Source organism: Protopterus annectens, chromosome 10.part0 (genome assembly GCF_019279795.1).
Source record: "Protopterus annectens isolate FY-2018-M chromosome 10.part0, PAN1.0, whole genome shotgun sequence".
Classification (NCBI taxonomy): Eukaryota; Metazoa; Chordata; order Ceratodontiformes; family Protopteridae; genus Protopterus; species Protopterus annectens.
The window spans coordinates 1,801,992,246-1,802,008,081 of record NC_056744.1 but is presented as its reverse complement, the minus strand read 5'-3'; the positions used below and the strand labels follow the sequence as shown (position 1 = coordinate 1,802,008,081).

Below are 15,836 nucleotides of genomic sequence, written 5' to 3'. Positions count from 1 at the left end.
CGATAGCCTAGTACCAACCTATTACAGATTAAAATGTGACGATTTAATACAAAATGTTTAAAAATGCATAAATGCATATAACTTTTCTGAAATTACCTGCAAGAAAGAATAGTTCAGTTGTAAAAGAATTTTTGTAGCATGACATTGTAGCCTTGGAATTACAGGCAATCCAATATGCTTTATGGGACAGGAGAAGCTCACAGTACTGTTTATGCTATGTAGCATGTCATGGTCCCTGTACAAATTACCTTACATTTCTTGTAGGTAGTGTGGTGGTGTCCTTTCAGGGTTTCTCCACATAGGATCATAGGAGGTTACTAGGCTAATGGCCCTGGGGCCCTTACAAGCCTAGCCAAGAGTTTATCCCCAAAAAAGAAACCTCAGTCAGCATCTGTCACCCCTGTCAATGAGGGACTCAGGTGGAACCCCCAGGACAAATTTGTGGTTTCCCCATCCACTCATCAAGGCTGCACTTGAAGAGGGTCAGCGAGGTAGTACTCTGTTTAACATGTTTTGGAAGTATATTCCAGAGACGAGGCAGCTGCTGGAAGACAAACCTGTCTCTCCAGCAGGTTTTGTTGATGCCGCATATTAGATTTTGGCCTTCTGGGCAGGTAATGCGTGGAGTTAAACTTACAGATATGGAGCATCTCTAGTAGGGCAGGGTCTGATATTGTCTTGTAGGCGAGACACAGATCACCTCTGAGCAATCTGTATGATACCGAGTAGAGTGATACTGATTAAAGCCTGTCCGCACAGGACAGATGTTGGAGGCCATGGATTCTCTTTGTGAGGTATTTCTGTGTCCTTTCCAGCTGGTGCAGGCATTTGGAGAGATGCATATCAAACGGGGCATTATACTCACTTATTGGCCTAATGAGAGAGGAGTACTGAGACATAACTGCCTTTTTTTCTGGATGCAATCCCTTTACTTATGAGATGAACCAAGTAAAAGTCTTTTCTGACCACTGTTGCTACATAATGTTCAAATGTGAGATTGTTGTCAACCTGAGTACCAAAGGTCTCACACCACAGGTTGTGTGCTTAGGGGACTGCTGTTGATGTGGTAATCGGTAGGGGCCATCTTTTTGCTGAATAGTATGACAATACTTTTTTTGTGTTTGACTTAAGGCCATGACTTTGGCACCAATCATTTGTTGCTGCGAAAAGTACAGTTTTGTACCTACCATAAATGTAGATGTTCGAAGATCCACATTGCTGCAGTCCTAACACCTGGGACAGCGGACTACCCTGGTGTTAGGACTGCAGCAATGTGGGATGAAGAACATCCCTCTTGCAGTATGTCAACATCATTTGGGGAGTCAATGACAGCACCGAACTTACAGTCATCTGCAAACTTGGTCAGCCACAGGCCTTTTGTCTTTGCCTGGACCTCTGAGAAGTAGATGCCAAACAGTAGGGGGTCACAGGACAGATCCCTGGGGAACACCACTACTGACAGATCTGCTGTTGGAGGTGGAGGCACCTATTTTGACCTTGTGGATCCTATCGGTGAGCCAGTTGTCCACACATCTGATGAGATAGGAATTTATGCCAAATTGTGTTATCTTTTTGATGATGTCTGAGTGGGGGATTGTGTCAAAGGCACAACTGCATTTTCTTCTCTAACTCCATTTAAATAGGCTCTTAATTACACATATAGTTGTTGGCAGCTACTATGGCTGCCACTTTACTCAGCTCACCTTCTGCAGTCCCCTCCAGGTTTGAGGTTGGAGTGAAGTATCTCAATGTGCAAAGGTTCACATACAGCTCCCTGCTACAGTCTCTGAAACAGCCGATTTTACAAAGTACTGGTGATTTCCAAATATTTTCCAGTATGTGGTTGTAACACTAATGATAAAAAGGGGTATTATTTTTACTTAATGACTACATTAAGTATCAGGACTCTTTCTGGTTCACTTTACCCGAGCTGTCGTTTGCAGAACTGGCCTGACGATGTGTGCACTAATTAGCTGCTGCTGCTCCACTCACTGCCTTGAAACAATTCTTCCCCTTCTTTTCAGCTTTTGTTATGCACAACAGGACAGTTAAACATTCTTATGATCTTATAAAACACCCCCCACAACAAAGGATTCTCACCGCTGTGTACCAAGTGCTAGTACTCTCTTTACTGCATCTGTATTCAAGTCCCCTGCCCAGACCCTTAAAGGACACATACAAGTTTGGCATTATTTAGCCTTAAAAACTGTAAGTAGTTTTTCACTGCAACTTGGTTAAAGGGCTCTATTCCCAGTTACTGAATACATTGGTGTACTTCATATGATTACACAGTGTGTTACTTTTAGAAGGAAACTGTGATCACATAGACATGCAGCAAGCTTTGTTATTCTTTGTGTTTTATGTAAGGCTTCTCCCACCATGTTTTCTCTTCTGGTACCATTTTCCCATTACTATTACTCACTTACTAACAGCTGTGAGTTCTCCTCCTCTGTTTAACTATCATAACTTAATAATCACTGCCCCCAATCAACTACTTGTCAGAAATGTCTTCTGAGCCATGATAACTTTCTATTCTTTTTTTCCTTCTGAATGCATGACCAGTCTGCTTCAACCTGCTGTAAACTTATGAGCAGCCCATTTGCCCACAGCTCTAACATCTACCTTTGATCCACATTTTCTGAAATTCTCAGCAACAAAGAGCATGCAATCTGTAAAACAGGTTTTGTGGCACCTTGCTGCAGCCAAGACAGAATTTCAAGCAAACCTACCTGCTCTGTCTGAGAGGAACAATTCATTGTACCGATTACTCTACATAGCAATTCAAAGTCCCTAGACCGATTTAATTGCACTTTTTGTACGCAGTCCAGTGGTGCCTTTTCAGGGTTGCTCTCCATGGGTTCTTCCTAACTATACAGCTGGCCCCCTGGCGACTACTATGATTGCTATTTAATTCGGCTAACTTTATGCAGCCACTTCCAGCTTTTAGGTTAAGTACCTTGATTTTTTCAGGTTCATATCTAAAAGTTCCCTGGTACACTAACAGCCTCAGCTGATTTTGCAGCAGTGTGCAATTTTATGCTTTTTGACATTGCTTAATGATAAAAAGGGGCATTCTTTTCACTATGTTAAGCAATAGGACTGTTTCTGGCTTCACTTAACTAGGCAGACACTCGCAGCTCCTAATAATGATTCACAAACACAGCAGCACCCACAATAACCACATCCTACTAGCAGTAGTTTATTTACCTGCACCCTCTTCATTCAAAAAATTCCAAACCCTAATACAAATTAATCTCCAGCTCCCTAAAATACAAAAATCTAGTTATACTTGGTGACTCCAACCTGAACGTCTTGAGACAATCCAGTAATGATACACTTCTAGCAAGCCAGACCTGATCCAACAGGACAGCCCACCCACCCAAACCTACATTCACAGCACCACCTTATTGCAAACCAGCCCACCAATATTTCCTCCAGTCCCATCACTACCCAACTGCTGCCCTGTAATCTTTAGTACCTCCTTCATACTTAAATCACCTACTAAATACATCCAACTTCAAACCCACCTGTTCACTTACACTGGTCACACCACCCCTCCTCTCTGGGAAGCTGCAGAAACCCTCAGTCACATCCTCCTAATATTACAGGACAAATTCCTCCCAAGTATTACAAGAATTCTTAACAGAAAAATGTCTCTCTCTCAAAATAACAGAAACAACTAAAATTATGATGATGAAATCCAACCAAAACAACAGAAACAATCTATAAGGCACAAGGTCAATCTCCACAAAAAGTACAGTTGTGTACACTTACCACAAATGTACATGTTCGAGTGTATTCACTGTTGCAGTTATTACATTTGGGTTATCTGCCTGAATATCAAAGTCTTGGGTCCTGCGTCGGATGCTGTCGCTTCTTCCATGACGACAGGTCATCAGGGGTATAAAACATGCAGCCGACGCCATTACATCAGTTTTTCTTGCCCCAGATGTCAGGTGCCCCCACAATGGGAAGCAATTATATGATTTGTTATATCTCCATCAAAAAGCAAATACACCGGAAAGCTTAAAACAAGAAGCAAAGGTAGAGCCAAGAGAAGTCAGGGGGCTGGAGGGAGGGTAACCAGGACTGCAACAGTGAATACACTCGAACATCTACATTTATGGTAAGTGTACACAACTGTACTATGCTCTTCATGTTTCACTGTTGCAGTCATTACATTTGGGTTGATTCCCAAAGCTAAGGGAGGGAGGAGGAAGTTAAACAGCATTAGGGCCAGCTATTAAGACCTGCAAGACTGCAGTGGCAAAACCAGCTCTGGATTTAGAAAAAAATGGGCATGGGGTAATGCTTGGTGAAGGTATACACAGAGCTCCAGGTAGCAGCTTCTAGGATGTCCCTGGTAGGGACTCCTCTGAGAAAGACTATAGAGATAGATGCAGCCCTGGTGGAATGTGATCTTATCCCCTTTGGGGTAGGTTTTCCATGGTGCTTATAGCAGAAATGAATGCAATGGGCTATCCATTTAGAAATGGTTTGCTTTGAAATGGCCTTCCCCTCTGCCCCAGCAGCAAAGCCAACTAGCAGCTGTTCAGATTTTCTGAGAGACTTAGCCCTGTCCAAATAAAATCTTAAGTTGTCTGTGCACGTCCAAAGAGTGCAGTATTTGTTCTTCTTTGTTTTGTGGATTAGGGAAATGAATGAACTGATTTAGGGCCACACTAGACACCACCTTGGACATAAAGGAAGGATTGGTCCTGAGGGAAACCCTGTCTGCATGGAAGATAATGAAGGGCTCCACTGCCATAAGGGCCTGTAATTCAGACACTCTTCTAGGTGAAGTGAAGGCTGTTTTCCAAAAAAGGAATTTCAACTCTGCAGTAGCAGCTGGTTCAAATGGAGGGAGAGTGAGCTTTTCCAATACAAAGTTAAGATCCCAGGCTGGAGTAGGGACTCGCCTAGGGGGGGTCTTAAATTTTAGCCCCTCTGAGGAATTGCTTTAGCAGTGGGTGAGAGAAGAGGGGTGGTTCGTGGTTCAGTATTATAATGTGCTGGAATGGCAGAGGCATGAATTTTGATAGACGAGAAGGATAGGCCCTTGTGGAGCATTTCTGTTAAGTACTGAAGGCTATGAGGTAAGCTGGGGACCGTAGGGCACATTCCTAGAGTCTGGCTCTAGGAACAGCATCTTTTCCACTTTTCAGCATAGGATTTTCTAGTACTAGGTCACCTTGCTTCCAGAATGACATCTAGCACCTGCTTACTGAGGGATGCTATTGAAGAGCTCAAGGAATTAGCCAGGCTGCAAGGTTCAGGGTTTGAAGCTGAGGGTGCAGAATCTGGCCAGCCTTCTGGGACAGCAGGGAAGGTGTCTGAGGTGGGTGCCATGGATCCAGCAGTATCATACTGCGCAAGAGAGGGTACCAGTGCTGGCAAGGCCAGTCTGGTGCAATCAGTATTGTCTTTGGTTTGTCCTGTTTGATCTTTAGCAGAAACTTTGAGAAGAGAGGCAGAGGGGGAAAGGCATAAACTGAGAGGCTTTCCCAGGTAAAGGACAAGGCATCCACTTTCCAAGCTTGACTGTGGGGAGTCCTTGTGCAGAATTTTTCCAATTGGTAGTTCTGAGGGGAGGCAAACAGGTCTATCTTTGGAGTCTCCCATTTTTTTTCTCAAGAGGTTGAATATGTTTGGTTCCAGTTTCCATTTGTGTGGGTCCATGAGATTTCTGCTTAGGTCGTCTGCCATTGAATTTAGCTTGCTTGGCAGGAATTGAGCTCGTAGGTGCACTTGGTAACTCAGGGTTGTATTCCACAGAGCCATGGCTAGTCTGCAGAGAGGGTACGAGTGGGTTCCCCCCTGCTTGTTTATGCACCACATAACAGTGTTGTCTGTCTTTACCAATAATTGTCCAGGAAGGATATGGTCTTTGAAGGCTGTCAGGGAATTCTGTACAACTAACATTTATTTTTGGTTGATATGCAGGTGCATCTGACTGGTTCCATTTGCCCTGAATGCACCGCCCTAAGCGACCCCCCCCCCATGCAAAGTCTGATGCATCTGTAGTCAGGGTTTGGGTGGCGGGGGTAGACTGAAAGGGAGCCCCTTGTTTAGGTGGCAGGCCTCTGCCCACCAAAGGAACTCTGTCTTTACACAAGGAATGATAGGAATCATTGTCTCCAGGTCCTGAGAATGTTGACACCATAGGCTTTTTAGGTACCTTTGTAGTTTCCTTATATGCAGTCTTGAAGAACTCAAGGAATTAGCCAGGCTGCAAGGTGCAGGATTTTCCTTCCAGATAGCTGGGTCTTTGTGGCCAGTAGTCTGAAGTAAGCTGTCAAATAAACTTGTTTCTCTGGCGTGAGGTAAGCCATCTGGGAAGTTGTGTTCAAGCTTGCTCCCAGGAATGCAATTTGTTGGCAGGGTACTAGATGAGATTTCTTTTCGTTTATGGTGTACCCCAGCGAGGTTAGAAGTTTCTTTACAAACGCCAGATGTTTTAATAGCATGTCCTGGCTTTCTGCCTGAATTAGACAATCGTCCAGGTATAGGTATATTTGAATATTTCTCTGCCTGCAAAATGCAATGGCTGGAGCTAGACACTTTATGAATACCCTGGGTGCAGTAGATAAGCCAAAGGGAAGTGCAGACAACTGATAGTGCATGGAGCCTGCTCTGAAGCATAGGTATTTCCTGCAAGATTCCCTTATTGGAATGTGCAGGTAAGCTTCCTTTAAGTCTAAGGTTGCCAACCGGGCATCTTTGCCTAGCATAGGAAGCAGCTGTTGAAGTGTTAGCATTTTGAATTTTGGGATTACCAAAAAAGGTGTTTAGAATAGAGAGGTCCAGGATAGGACTCCAGGAGCGGTCTTTTATGGGTACCAGGAAGAGTCTTGAGTAAACACTTTGTCCCCTTTCTTCTGCTGGGACAGGCTGAATAGCCCTGATACTTAGAAGAAAGAGAACCTGCTGTTGAGCCGTTTCCCACTGATTTGAGGGTAGGTCTTGCCAACCATTTGGGGTTGGTAAGGTGTGGAAGTGGAATCTGTATCCTTGGAAGACTATATTTAAAACCCATTGCCCTGGGTAATGAGTTCCCATTTTTTGCATAAAGGCAATATTTCCCCCTAAGGGAGCAGGGCTTGGAAGGTTTAAGGTTAAGACATTGTGACACTTTTCCATAGGGGGGGTGTCTTACTACTTCCAGCTTTGGAAGTGGAAGCCCCCCCACTGCTTAATCCTGTGTGTGCCTTGAGACTGTAGCCTAGGTGGTCTGCTGTTCCTGGGTTTGGACTGAGAGGGCCTGGAAGAGACTGGAAAGGACCAGTTCTTAAAAGGCCAATGCCTACTAAATCTGGGAAGCTGTACTTGCAGGAAATCTTTAACAGTTTGCATAAATTTAGCTTTTTCCTCCATCTTTTTAAGGACTTCTGCTTTGTTGCCAAACAGGCGGTCTTGGTGTAAGGGAGCATCCAGTAATTTAGCTTTAACATGATCTAGCAAGTTTTGCTCCTTAAGCCAAGCATGCCTTCTAAGTATAGACCCAGTGACAGCAGCCCTGTAAGATGCTTCTAAAGAGTATAAAACCATATTGCAAAGTATGTTTACCAACTTGTTCAACAGAATGCATTAAATCCTGTCATTCTTTATGTGCAGCACAGTCAGGAATCGACAATTTTCTGTTTAAGCAGTCCCATAATATGCTGCTGATACTTTAACATATGAATCTGGCAGTTTAAGGCCCTAATGGCCAAAGTAGCAGAAGTGTACACTTTCTTACCCTATCTGTCCAAGGCCCTGGAATCTCTATCAGAGGGGGGTAGGGTTTTTGGCAGTAGTAGCCGTAATGCCTTTAGGTCCTTGGGAAATGGTCTCTGGGTCCACAGTAGGATTCTCGATGAGAGTCAGGTACTCTAATAACTGTCAGGTTTTCTGGGAGCTGGAGGTAAAGTGTCTGGGGCCAGGCTAGATTCCAAAAAGACATTAATGTCCAGGACAGGAGGGATAGCTAAAGGCCTGTGCTGAGGGAGGAGTAAGAATTCCCTAAGTCTCTTTTTGAAGTCATAGTAATCCTGGCTTTCCCAGCAGAAATGCTCCCTAAGAGTGTGCAAGGTTTCACCAAAAGAAAATTCTTATGGAGGTGAAGCACAGGGAATGGAATCCTCTGCATCAGAATCCTCATAGGTAGATAAGGGCAAATCCTGGTAATCACAAGAAACAGAAATTTCAGAATCCTGATCAGAAGAATCAGAAGGAAAATCAGTTCTAGGTCTCTTGGAGGGGGAAGGCTGGCTTCCCCTAATTAAGGTAATAAGGTCTTCAGCCATTCTTATCATTTGTTTTTTAGGCATATGGGCCTGACCATGCGGTTTGTACGTCAGTTTTCTAGGCGTGGGTCGGGTTTTAGGCCTTGAAGAAGAATATGGTGTTTGTTTGAAATGCAAGTCTGTAGGCCTGAATGCACCCTCAGAAGCCGGTGCCTGAACATTGGCTCTGGACCCATCCAGGGTGGAGACATTCACGGGTTCCATAGTTGAAGAAGCATCTCGAGGCATACCGGACTCCAAATGGGTCTCAGCAGAGGCCTGCAAATCTGAAGTAGCAGGTATCAGGGGCTGTGAAAGTGCCTCACTGAGTACCGGCGAACTAGCGACTAGCTTAGCGGAAGTGTTGTCGGCAGTTCTGGACCCATGCGGTCTGTCTCTGTCTTTATCTTTACGTTTTTTTTCGGAATATCGGTAGTCGGATGGCTTACCGATGACATTTCTGGATAGTTAAACCGAGTACCAAAACAATTTGCTGCAAAAATAGACAGACGAAGAATAGTTTGGGGGTTGAATAAAGAACAAAACTGACAGCGAGGGGCATCGTGGTCTGGGCCTAAGCAAGGAATGCCGTACGAATTAAAGTCTTTATGAGGTATTTGCTTTCCACAGGTAAGAAAATTAACTTTTACTGACCTCGGTTTAAGAGCAAGAAAAACAATCCCCAACAGGGTACTTAGCTTTTTTGAAGACTTCAGTACTGAAACTCGAAAACGGAAATTTCAGGAGTCAGCCGACCGGCACTTATGAACTGCTTCTGCTTCGGGCACCACGCGACAAGAAAGACTGATGTAATGGCATCGGCTGCATGTTTTATACCCCTGACGACCTGACGTCATGGAAGAAGAGACAGCATCCGACGCAGGAATCCAAGACTTTGACATTCAGGCCGGCTGAGGATTACCTGCAGGCAGATAACCCAAATGTAATGACTGCAACAGTGAAACACGAAGATCTAAACAACTCTCTGTTTTACACTCAAAAGACTTCTGGCAGGAAGTTAACCTTCTCCCTGCCCATAAAAACCCAGGCAACAATTATTCCCAAAATGCAACACAATACAATGCACTCAAGGAACCTCTCCACTTCTGACTTCCTACATGCATTTGGCAACCCCCATCTTTACTTTCTATCCTTGCTTCGTTCTCCTCCAGTCACCCTCAAGACCACTTTTCCCCTCCACCCTCCTACTCCTGAACACAAATCAAAATACCTTGAACCTCTTCTTGAGTAAACCCCACTAGATGTTCCTAATGGGTCAGGAATCTTATGTCCATGTTTCAAAATACAGCTAAAGTGAAGCCATGACTCACCTTCTGCTAAATATTTACAACTTCTACCTCACCACAAACTCAATTCCAAAATTATTGTAGACACTTAGTACTAAATCACTATCAAAGCACCCCAAGCCTTCCACTTCCTCCCCATCTCCATCCTACTTGCCCCTGGGCAATTACTTAAGACTGTATGTACCCAACCATACCTCTCAACCTGGAAACATCAAAAATCTAGACAAAGGCTCATGAATAGTAGGTACAACTGGCCAAAAATCAGGGCACCGATTAACAAACTTTGCATACATAATTATGTAACCCCACCCACTCCAATGGACATCTGGGATACCAAGAAGACTGAAGTGGGTAATTAATAAATAATGGTAGACATTTAAATTTCAGACGTCATATCCCTCAGAAAATACATAATAATGTAAAAGTTGTTACACTAGCAGCTATAGGAGTTTACAGGGGTAATGTACTTAAAAGCTTTCCCTATTTTGGGACTTTGCCCCACCATTACTGTTGGCTTTGTCCAGATTTCTTGCTCTGTCAGACAGAGATATGGAAGACGTATCTCTATCCCAATGCAATTAAAATATATCTACAATGTGAAAGCAGACATGGGCTAAATTGTTACAAAAAAAAAAAACAAGGCAAAACTGACTGCTGGAAACCGCTGTAAGGCAATAATTAGTATTCATTGTAAGCAAGTGCACAATGATAAACGTACAAAAAAAGTGTAAAACAGCAACGGCGTATGATGGAAACAGAAGGAAAAGACCCCTCCTCTTCTTCCCTCATATTCAGCAGCAGTTAACAGAACCGAGCCTACAGTTCCAAAGATCAAATGACGGTATGTTTGTTCTGCCTACTATGCAATATTAGCACAAGATGTACACATCTGTCTTGCTAGATGAACATACAATAGTATTTGGTGACCAGGACTGGTTTGAACACACCCACAGCAAAAATGGAAAAATCCTTGCTCAAGTGAAAACATACACAAGTAGACTGTGCATAGCCCTATGAAAATACAAAATCAGAGTCAAATAGTTGGAATATCTTGCCCTTCTCTTCAGATGGAGTAACTTGATTTCTGCTCTGATGTCTTTTTTCCCATCTGTGCCAAAGTGTGCATCCCTCCACCTTCCAGGTTTCCATCTCAGCACCTTAACTCCATCACCTATCAAGTGAATTCATTGCTCATGTTTGTGTAGTATACATAAATACTTGACTTGTCATATCCCATGATCCCCACCCTCTGCCGAGACGCGTTGTTAACCTTAAAATAAGTAGGAATACAAAGAAATGCTTTTCTTGCCCTCTTTTAGGGAAGAAAGCAGTGGTCCCTTACCTTGAAAGATGGAGTTCCTCCCAGACGTAGCACTGTAGCAGCACTCCAGAGTCTGGACTCTGGGCCAACATCAAAAAAGCTCCAAGCCTCCCAGGGACAGAAAGTTGTGCCGCAAGGAGAACTTCAGGTCCATACCATATCACAGGTGGCAGCCACCATCCCTCAAGTATTTTACATACTACTTTATTTACGTGCAATACTGGACAATGTTCTGCAGCCCCTTCCCCATGCAACTGGTTCCTGTTACTACCAAATGTGGGCTGGGCCCACTACAAACCTCATCTCTGTTTTGAGTGGGGGTACAAACAAACTACACTGGGGGAAAAAAAGTCTTCCCGTTCCTGAGGTGACAGACTATATACTACTAGTCAATGCTTCTGTCTGCTTGCATAACAATAAATAATGCTGCAACTGAACTATTTGGAGAAAAATTGCTCTTTACACAAGATGTCCTGACTTACTGGTGATAATGGTTTGAACTGAAACTCGTGCTCACCCAGTCTCAGACAAGCAGTCAGGCACTGAGTCATGAAGCTGCTCATGTCATCACACACACCCTTGTAGGATACGCTGGCGATGGGTGATGACATCAGTCAACTTAAAATTATAAAAATTCAGGAATTGAGGGAGGCCACTCGAAAATTCATGGCAATCCATTATTTTGCCCTAAAACTGGTAAATACAGAGGAATTTAGTATGGTTGAGAGGTATGTACCCAACACTTCTCTTATTTACAAGAACACCACACTTCTCTGCCTTAAACAATGTGGCTTCCGGTCAGGTAGAAGCACCAAAACTTTCTCAGTATATTCACTGCAAAGTCGGTCATTAAAAATTAAGCTTAAAAACATACACAAAAGTAAAGGACTTTTATTATTTACATGGAATGCCAAGTAACTTAACAGCAGACTGTGTTACACAAGTTGTTTTAAGACAGAAGTGGCAACACCAAAGATGGACAAAGGGACCGACTCTGACTTTCCCCCAGAAATGATGATAACCGTGTTGCCAGTGGCACTGGGACATTTCTATTCGTGTGCTTACCTTACGAGTTGCACAGCCTGACAGCAATCTAATGCCACATCATGAGCTAAGTGACACTACCCTTCATCCTCTCACTGACCATGGCCCTCACATGGGCTACTCTGCAGTTTCCAGTACTGCCACTCACTTCGGACATCGGCACAGCAGGCACCTGCTGGTATTAATACAGCTCATGAGAAGTGCCATTATTCTAGAATGAGTTCTCTGCACCCCTCTCCTCAATCTCAATTCCCAACCTGCCAAAGGGGACTACAAATAGAAATTATTGAAAATAAAAATATGAACATTTCTGAAACATTGTCATTTTTTTCACATTTAACATTTTTTGTTGACAATACATTAATTTAAACCTATGGTGCCATTAAAATTACTTAGACTTCTTGTATGAACATCAAACATAAGCACACACTGTTAAGAAGGCAGTCAAGAACAAAAGCTTGGCTCACAAAAGTAAAATGGAAACATTCCAGTCGGAAAACACACTGATACTTTCAATCACAGTGCAACTGTTTTGTGAGGGACACTTTATAGGCACAAAGATTTCAGGAGATCCAACATTCCAAAGGAAATTAAGGGAGCCTCCTCCTAATATTACAGCATACGGCTTCACTGGAACTCAAGGGAAGCATTGTATTCTCATTGGCTGGCAAAACATGTGGCCTCTTCTACACAGCTTGTACAATATTACAAACACACCACATTTGTTTTTCTTTTTAGCACATCTTCATGTCCTGTACTTTCAAATCATATTCTACCATTGCTTCCTAGATTTATCCATTTTCCCCAGAAGGAAGAAAATCAGTTATATGTCTAAGCAAATAAAACTTCAAACTTGTTGATTTCACCGTTTACATTTGACAGCAATTGGGGGGTCTACATTCTTTTAACTCCTAACCAACCCACACAGACTGTCTTATTCAGCAACTTCAGTAACTGTTTTTAATAGATGAACATGTAGCTCTGATATGCAGGCCCACAAAGTAAAATCTGTAACAAAAATGCCAGGGGAAAATAAAAGCTAAATACCAGTGCCCCACAAATTAAAATAATTAAATTAAAAGAACAATTAAAACAACGAAAGTTACTCAAACTGTACAAAATATATCTCTAAACAATAGACACTTTGCTGCTCTGTACAGATTTAACTCATCAGCTAGTGGTAACTGTCAGAAATGAGGGAGAAAAGGGATAAGGGGCTCCAACTCGTCAATCCCCCCAACTAATTAAAACTCAGCATTCTAACATGCTAACATTTCAGAGTTCTGAACCCAAACAGAAACTCACTCTACAAGTTTTTGTATTTGGACCACTGCAAAGTATCACACCATAATGGTACAAAATATTGCACATCCAGAACTGTGCTCCTGTTTAGTTTTAGAAAGTAATTTCACTTTGGAGTTTCAAAATAAAATGGTCATATTAAAGTCTGGAACAAAGAAAATGACATTGACTTCTTTCACTCCTTAAGCCACAGTCTGTTTCCTTCCCAGATGGAGGGTAAGTTTTCATCCTGCTCTGTCCCATTTAACCTCAGCTGATGTAGATCCTATGGAAATCATTGGCACCAAATGCAGCATTGCACTTTGGACATTTTCGCTGGCGAGTGTCATATCGTGTCTTCACACACTCAAAGCAAAATACGTGGAAACATTTTGTGAGAACTGCATCCTTCTTGCGGGTGTTACAGCATGGGCATGTCAGTTTAGCCTAGAAAGAAGAAACACCCAAGTATGAAGATTTCCAAGTGTGGTACAAAACAGAAAAGTTACAGTCAACATTCAAGCAAAGACTAATTTGTTATTGGATGGAATAACCCAAAAGTTAAATGTTCCATCATGAACTTTTTTCAGTATTAATCTAGATACGGACAAATGCAAGATAATACAAAGCACCACTGTGTAAGAATTTATCCGTACCCCTCAGCTTCAAGTCCACCCCTCCCCAATAAATCAGTCCACAGTGCAGGTATGGGGTGAGTGTGGGGACTGTTGCCATCATCCAAGGCTCTGGTGTTTTTTGATAGCCCTATATCCCCTTCCCATATATGCCTTGCATTTATTCTATGGCTGGCTAAGCTGGGGAACTATGGTCAATTGTGTCCTTGGGCCCAAAAGTGTTGTGCACTATGCATCCCCCCCCACCTGACAAGTACGCCTCTCTGAGCCTTGACCCCCACCACAACTCCACTAAAGAGACGCTGGCTTGCTCCTCCCTCCCAGGATAGGAACACCCCATCCTCCTTGCCAGCTCTGCCAGCTCCATCAGACGCCCAAGCTATAAACTGAACTGGGTCATACTCAGAGCTTTATTCTGCTATGCCACAGGAGAAGCAATAATAGTAGATGTTGGAGAAGATCACTGTTGTAGCACTATCACAGGGAATTCAGTGGCAGAATGCCTAATGAACAGTCCAGCGACCTAGAACTCTGTGCCCTCACCACTCCAATTTGGGAAGATATACGACCTTTTCTGGGCTCTCATGGTCCATTTCAACATATTTCTATGATGAAAATAACAGAACAAGATTACACGAGAGACACTTAGAAACTGTGTACTTAGAAAGTAGTGTTTCCTCCTTCCAAGATGCAAAGGAACACAGAATGAATCTGAAGATAGGATGTTATGGGTTGTATCTAGGCAGTATTTCAGTTGTTTTTTCACATCTAAGGAATGAAGACTAGTCTTCCCCCTTTTTCTGAGGATTAGGGAAAACAGGGAGCAGGATAGTTTGGTTGAGAAAGAATCCAGTCACCACTCCAATCCCCCACAGGTGACCATCAGCTGCCAAGAGTTCCTCTCCTCATTTATCTGGTCTATCAAACCCATCTTAGCCTCCCCTGGGCTCAATCTGACCCATGTACATGGCCAGTGAGGAGATCAAGCATGCTGGTGCAGCAGCCTCACTGTTACTGGGGAGTGTGCTCCGTCTTCACACTGGTACTGGGCAGTGCGCTCCGTCTTCACACTGGCACTGGGCAGTGCGCTCCGTCTTCACACTGGTACTGGGGAGTGCGCTCCGTCTTCACACTGGTACTGGGGAGTGCGCTCCGTCTTCACACTGGTACTGGGGAGTGCGCTCCGTCTTCACACTGGTACTGGGGAGTGCGCTCTGTCTTCACACTGGTACTGGGGAGTGCGCTCCGTCTTCACACTGGTACTGGGGAGTGCGCTCCATCTTCACACTGGTACTGGGGAGTGTGCTCTCTGTCATTTTGCAGCAACCTTCCCAGTACAGTAATTGCTGCCCTTGGGAGGTGTAAGTGCACTTCTACAAATGTACACTCAGCTGGCCAGTCTCGTACAGTGCTTACAGCAGCAAACACAGACTATCCTTATCTCCACCAATGATGGGCAAGCAAACAATGGCCACTTACTCCCATCATCTTTCTGCATTCCCTGCAGTGTCCACGCTGCTAACAGAACAGAGGTCATCTGGCATGCAGCAAGTCTTTAGTCTCTTGTGCCACAAGGCTGCTCAGGCAGTTATTACTTTTGGTATAAAAGTGGGACTGGTTCAAACTAACTCTGACTTTACAGAAAATTAAAAAGGGGTCTCTGCACAAGTGCCTACAGTTCTCAAATTTTACAAGCAGAGGTGATGGCCAGTAACAAAGTAGTTTTCTATGTTAAACATTTGGGGGGAGGGATGCTGAGGCAGCAGTTTCAAAACAAGGCTGTGTCAACTTCTACAATACACACTAAGTCACATGGAGGACTGGTAGCCTCTCTGGTTGGTCTCAAATAAAGGACTCACTTCAAGATGTGTTTAATAAGTTCATAGGTAGGTACTAAGCTGTCGGCCCTATGGCCTACAAAAGCCTAGCCAAAAAGGTACTCTGACTTTCGCCACCCAAGAAAATTATTTTCCTGTGCCCCTGT

General features: G+C 43.5%; 1 protein-coding gene across 5 annotated transcripts in view; it reads right to left on the bottom strand.

The window, feature by feature from the left end:
• Positions 1 to 11,767: 11,767 nt before the first annotated feature.
• RNF40 (ring finger protein 40) overlaps positions 11,768 to 15,836 on the bottom strand; it is a 713,617-nt gene continuing 709,548 nt past the window's right edge. For all 5 annotated transcript variants that reach the window (XM_044086638.1, XM_044086641.1, XM_044086639.1 and 2 more), the window contains one exon: positions 11,768 to 13,664. In XM_044086638.1, the coding sequence (XP_043942573.1) occupies positions 13,488 to 13,664 (177 nt within the window). In that variant the 3' untranslated portion in view covers positions 11,768 to 13,487. The remainder of the gene's footprint in view (positions 13,665 to 15,836) is intronic.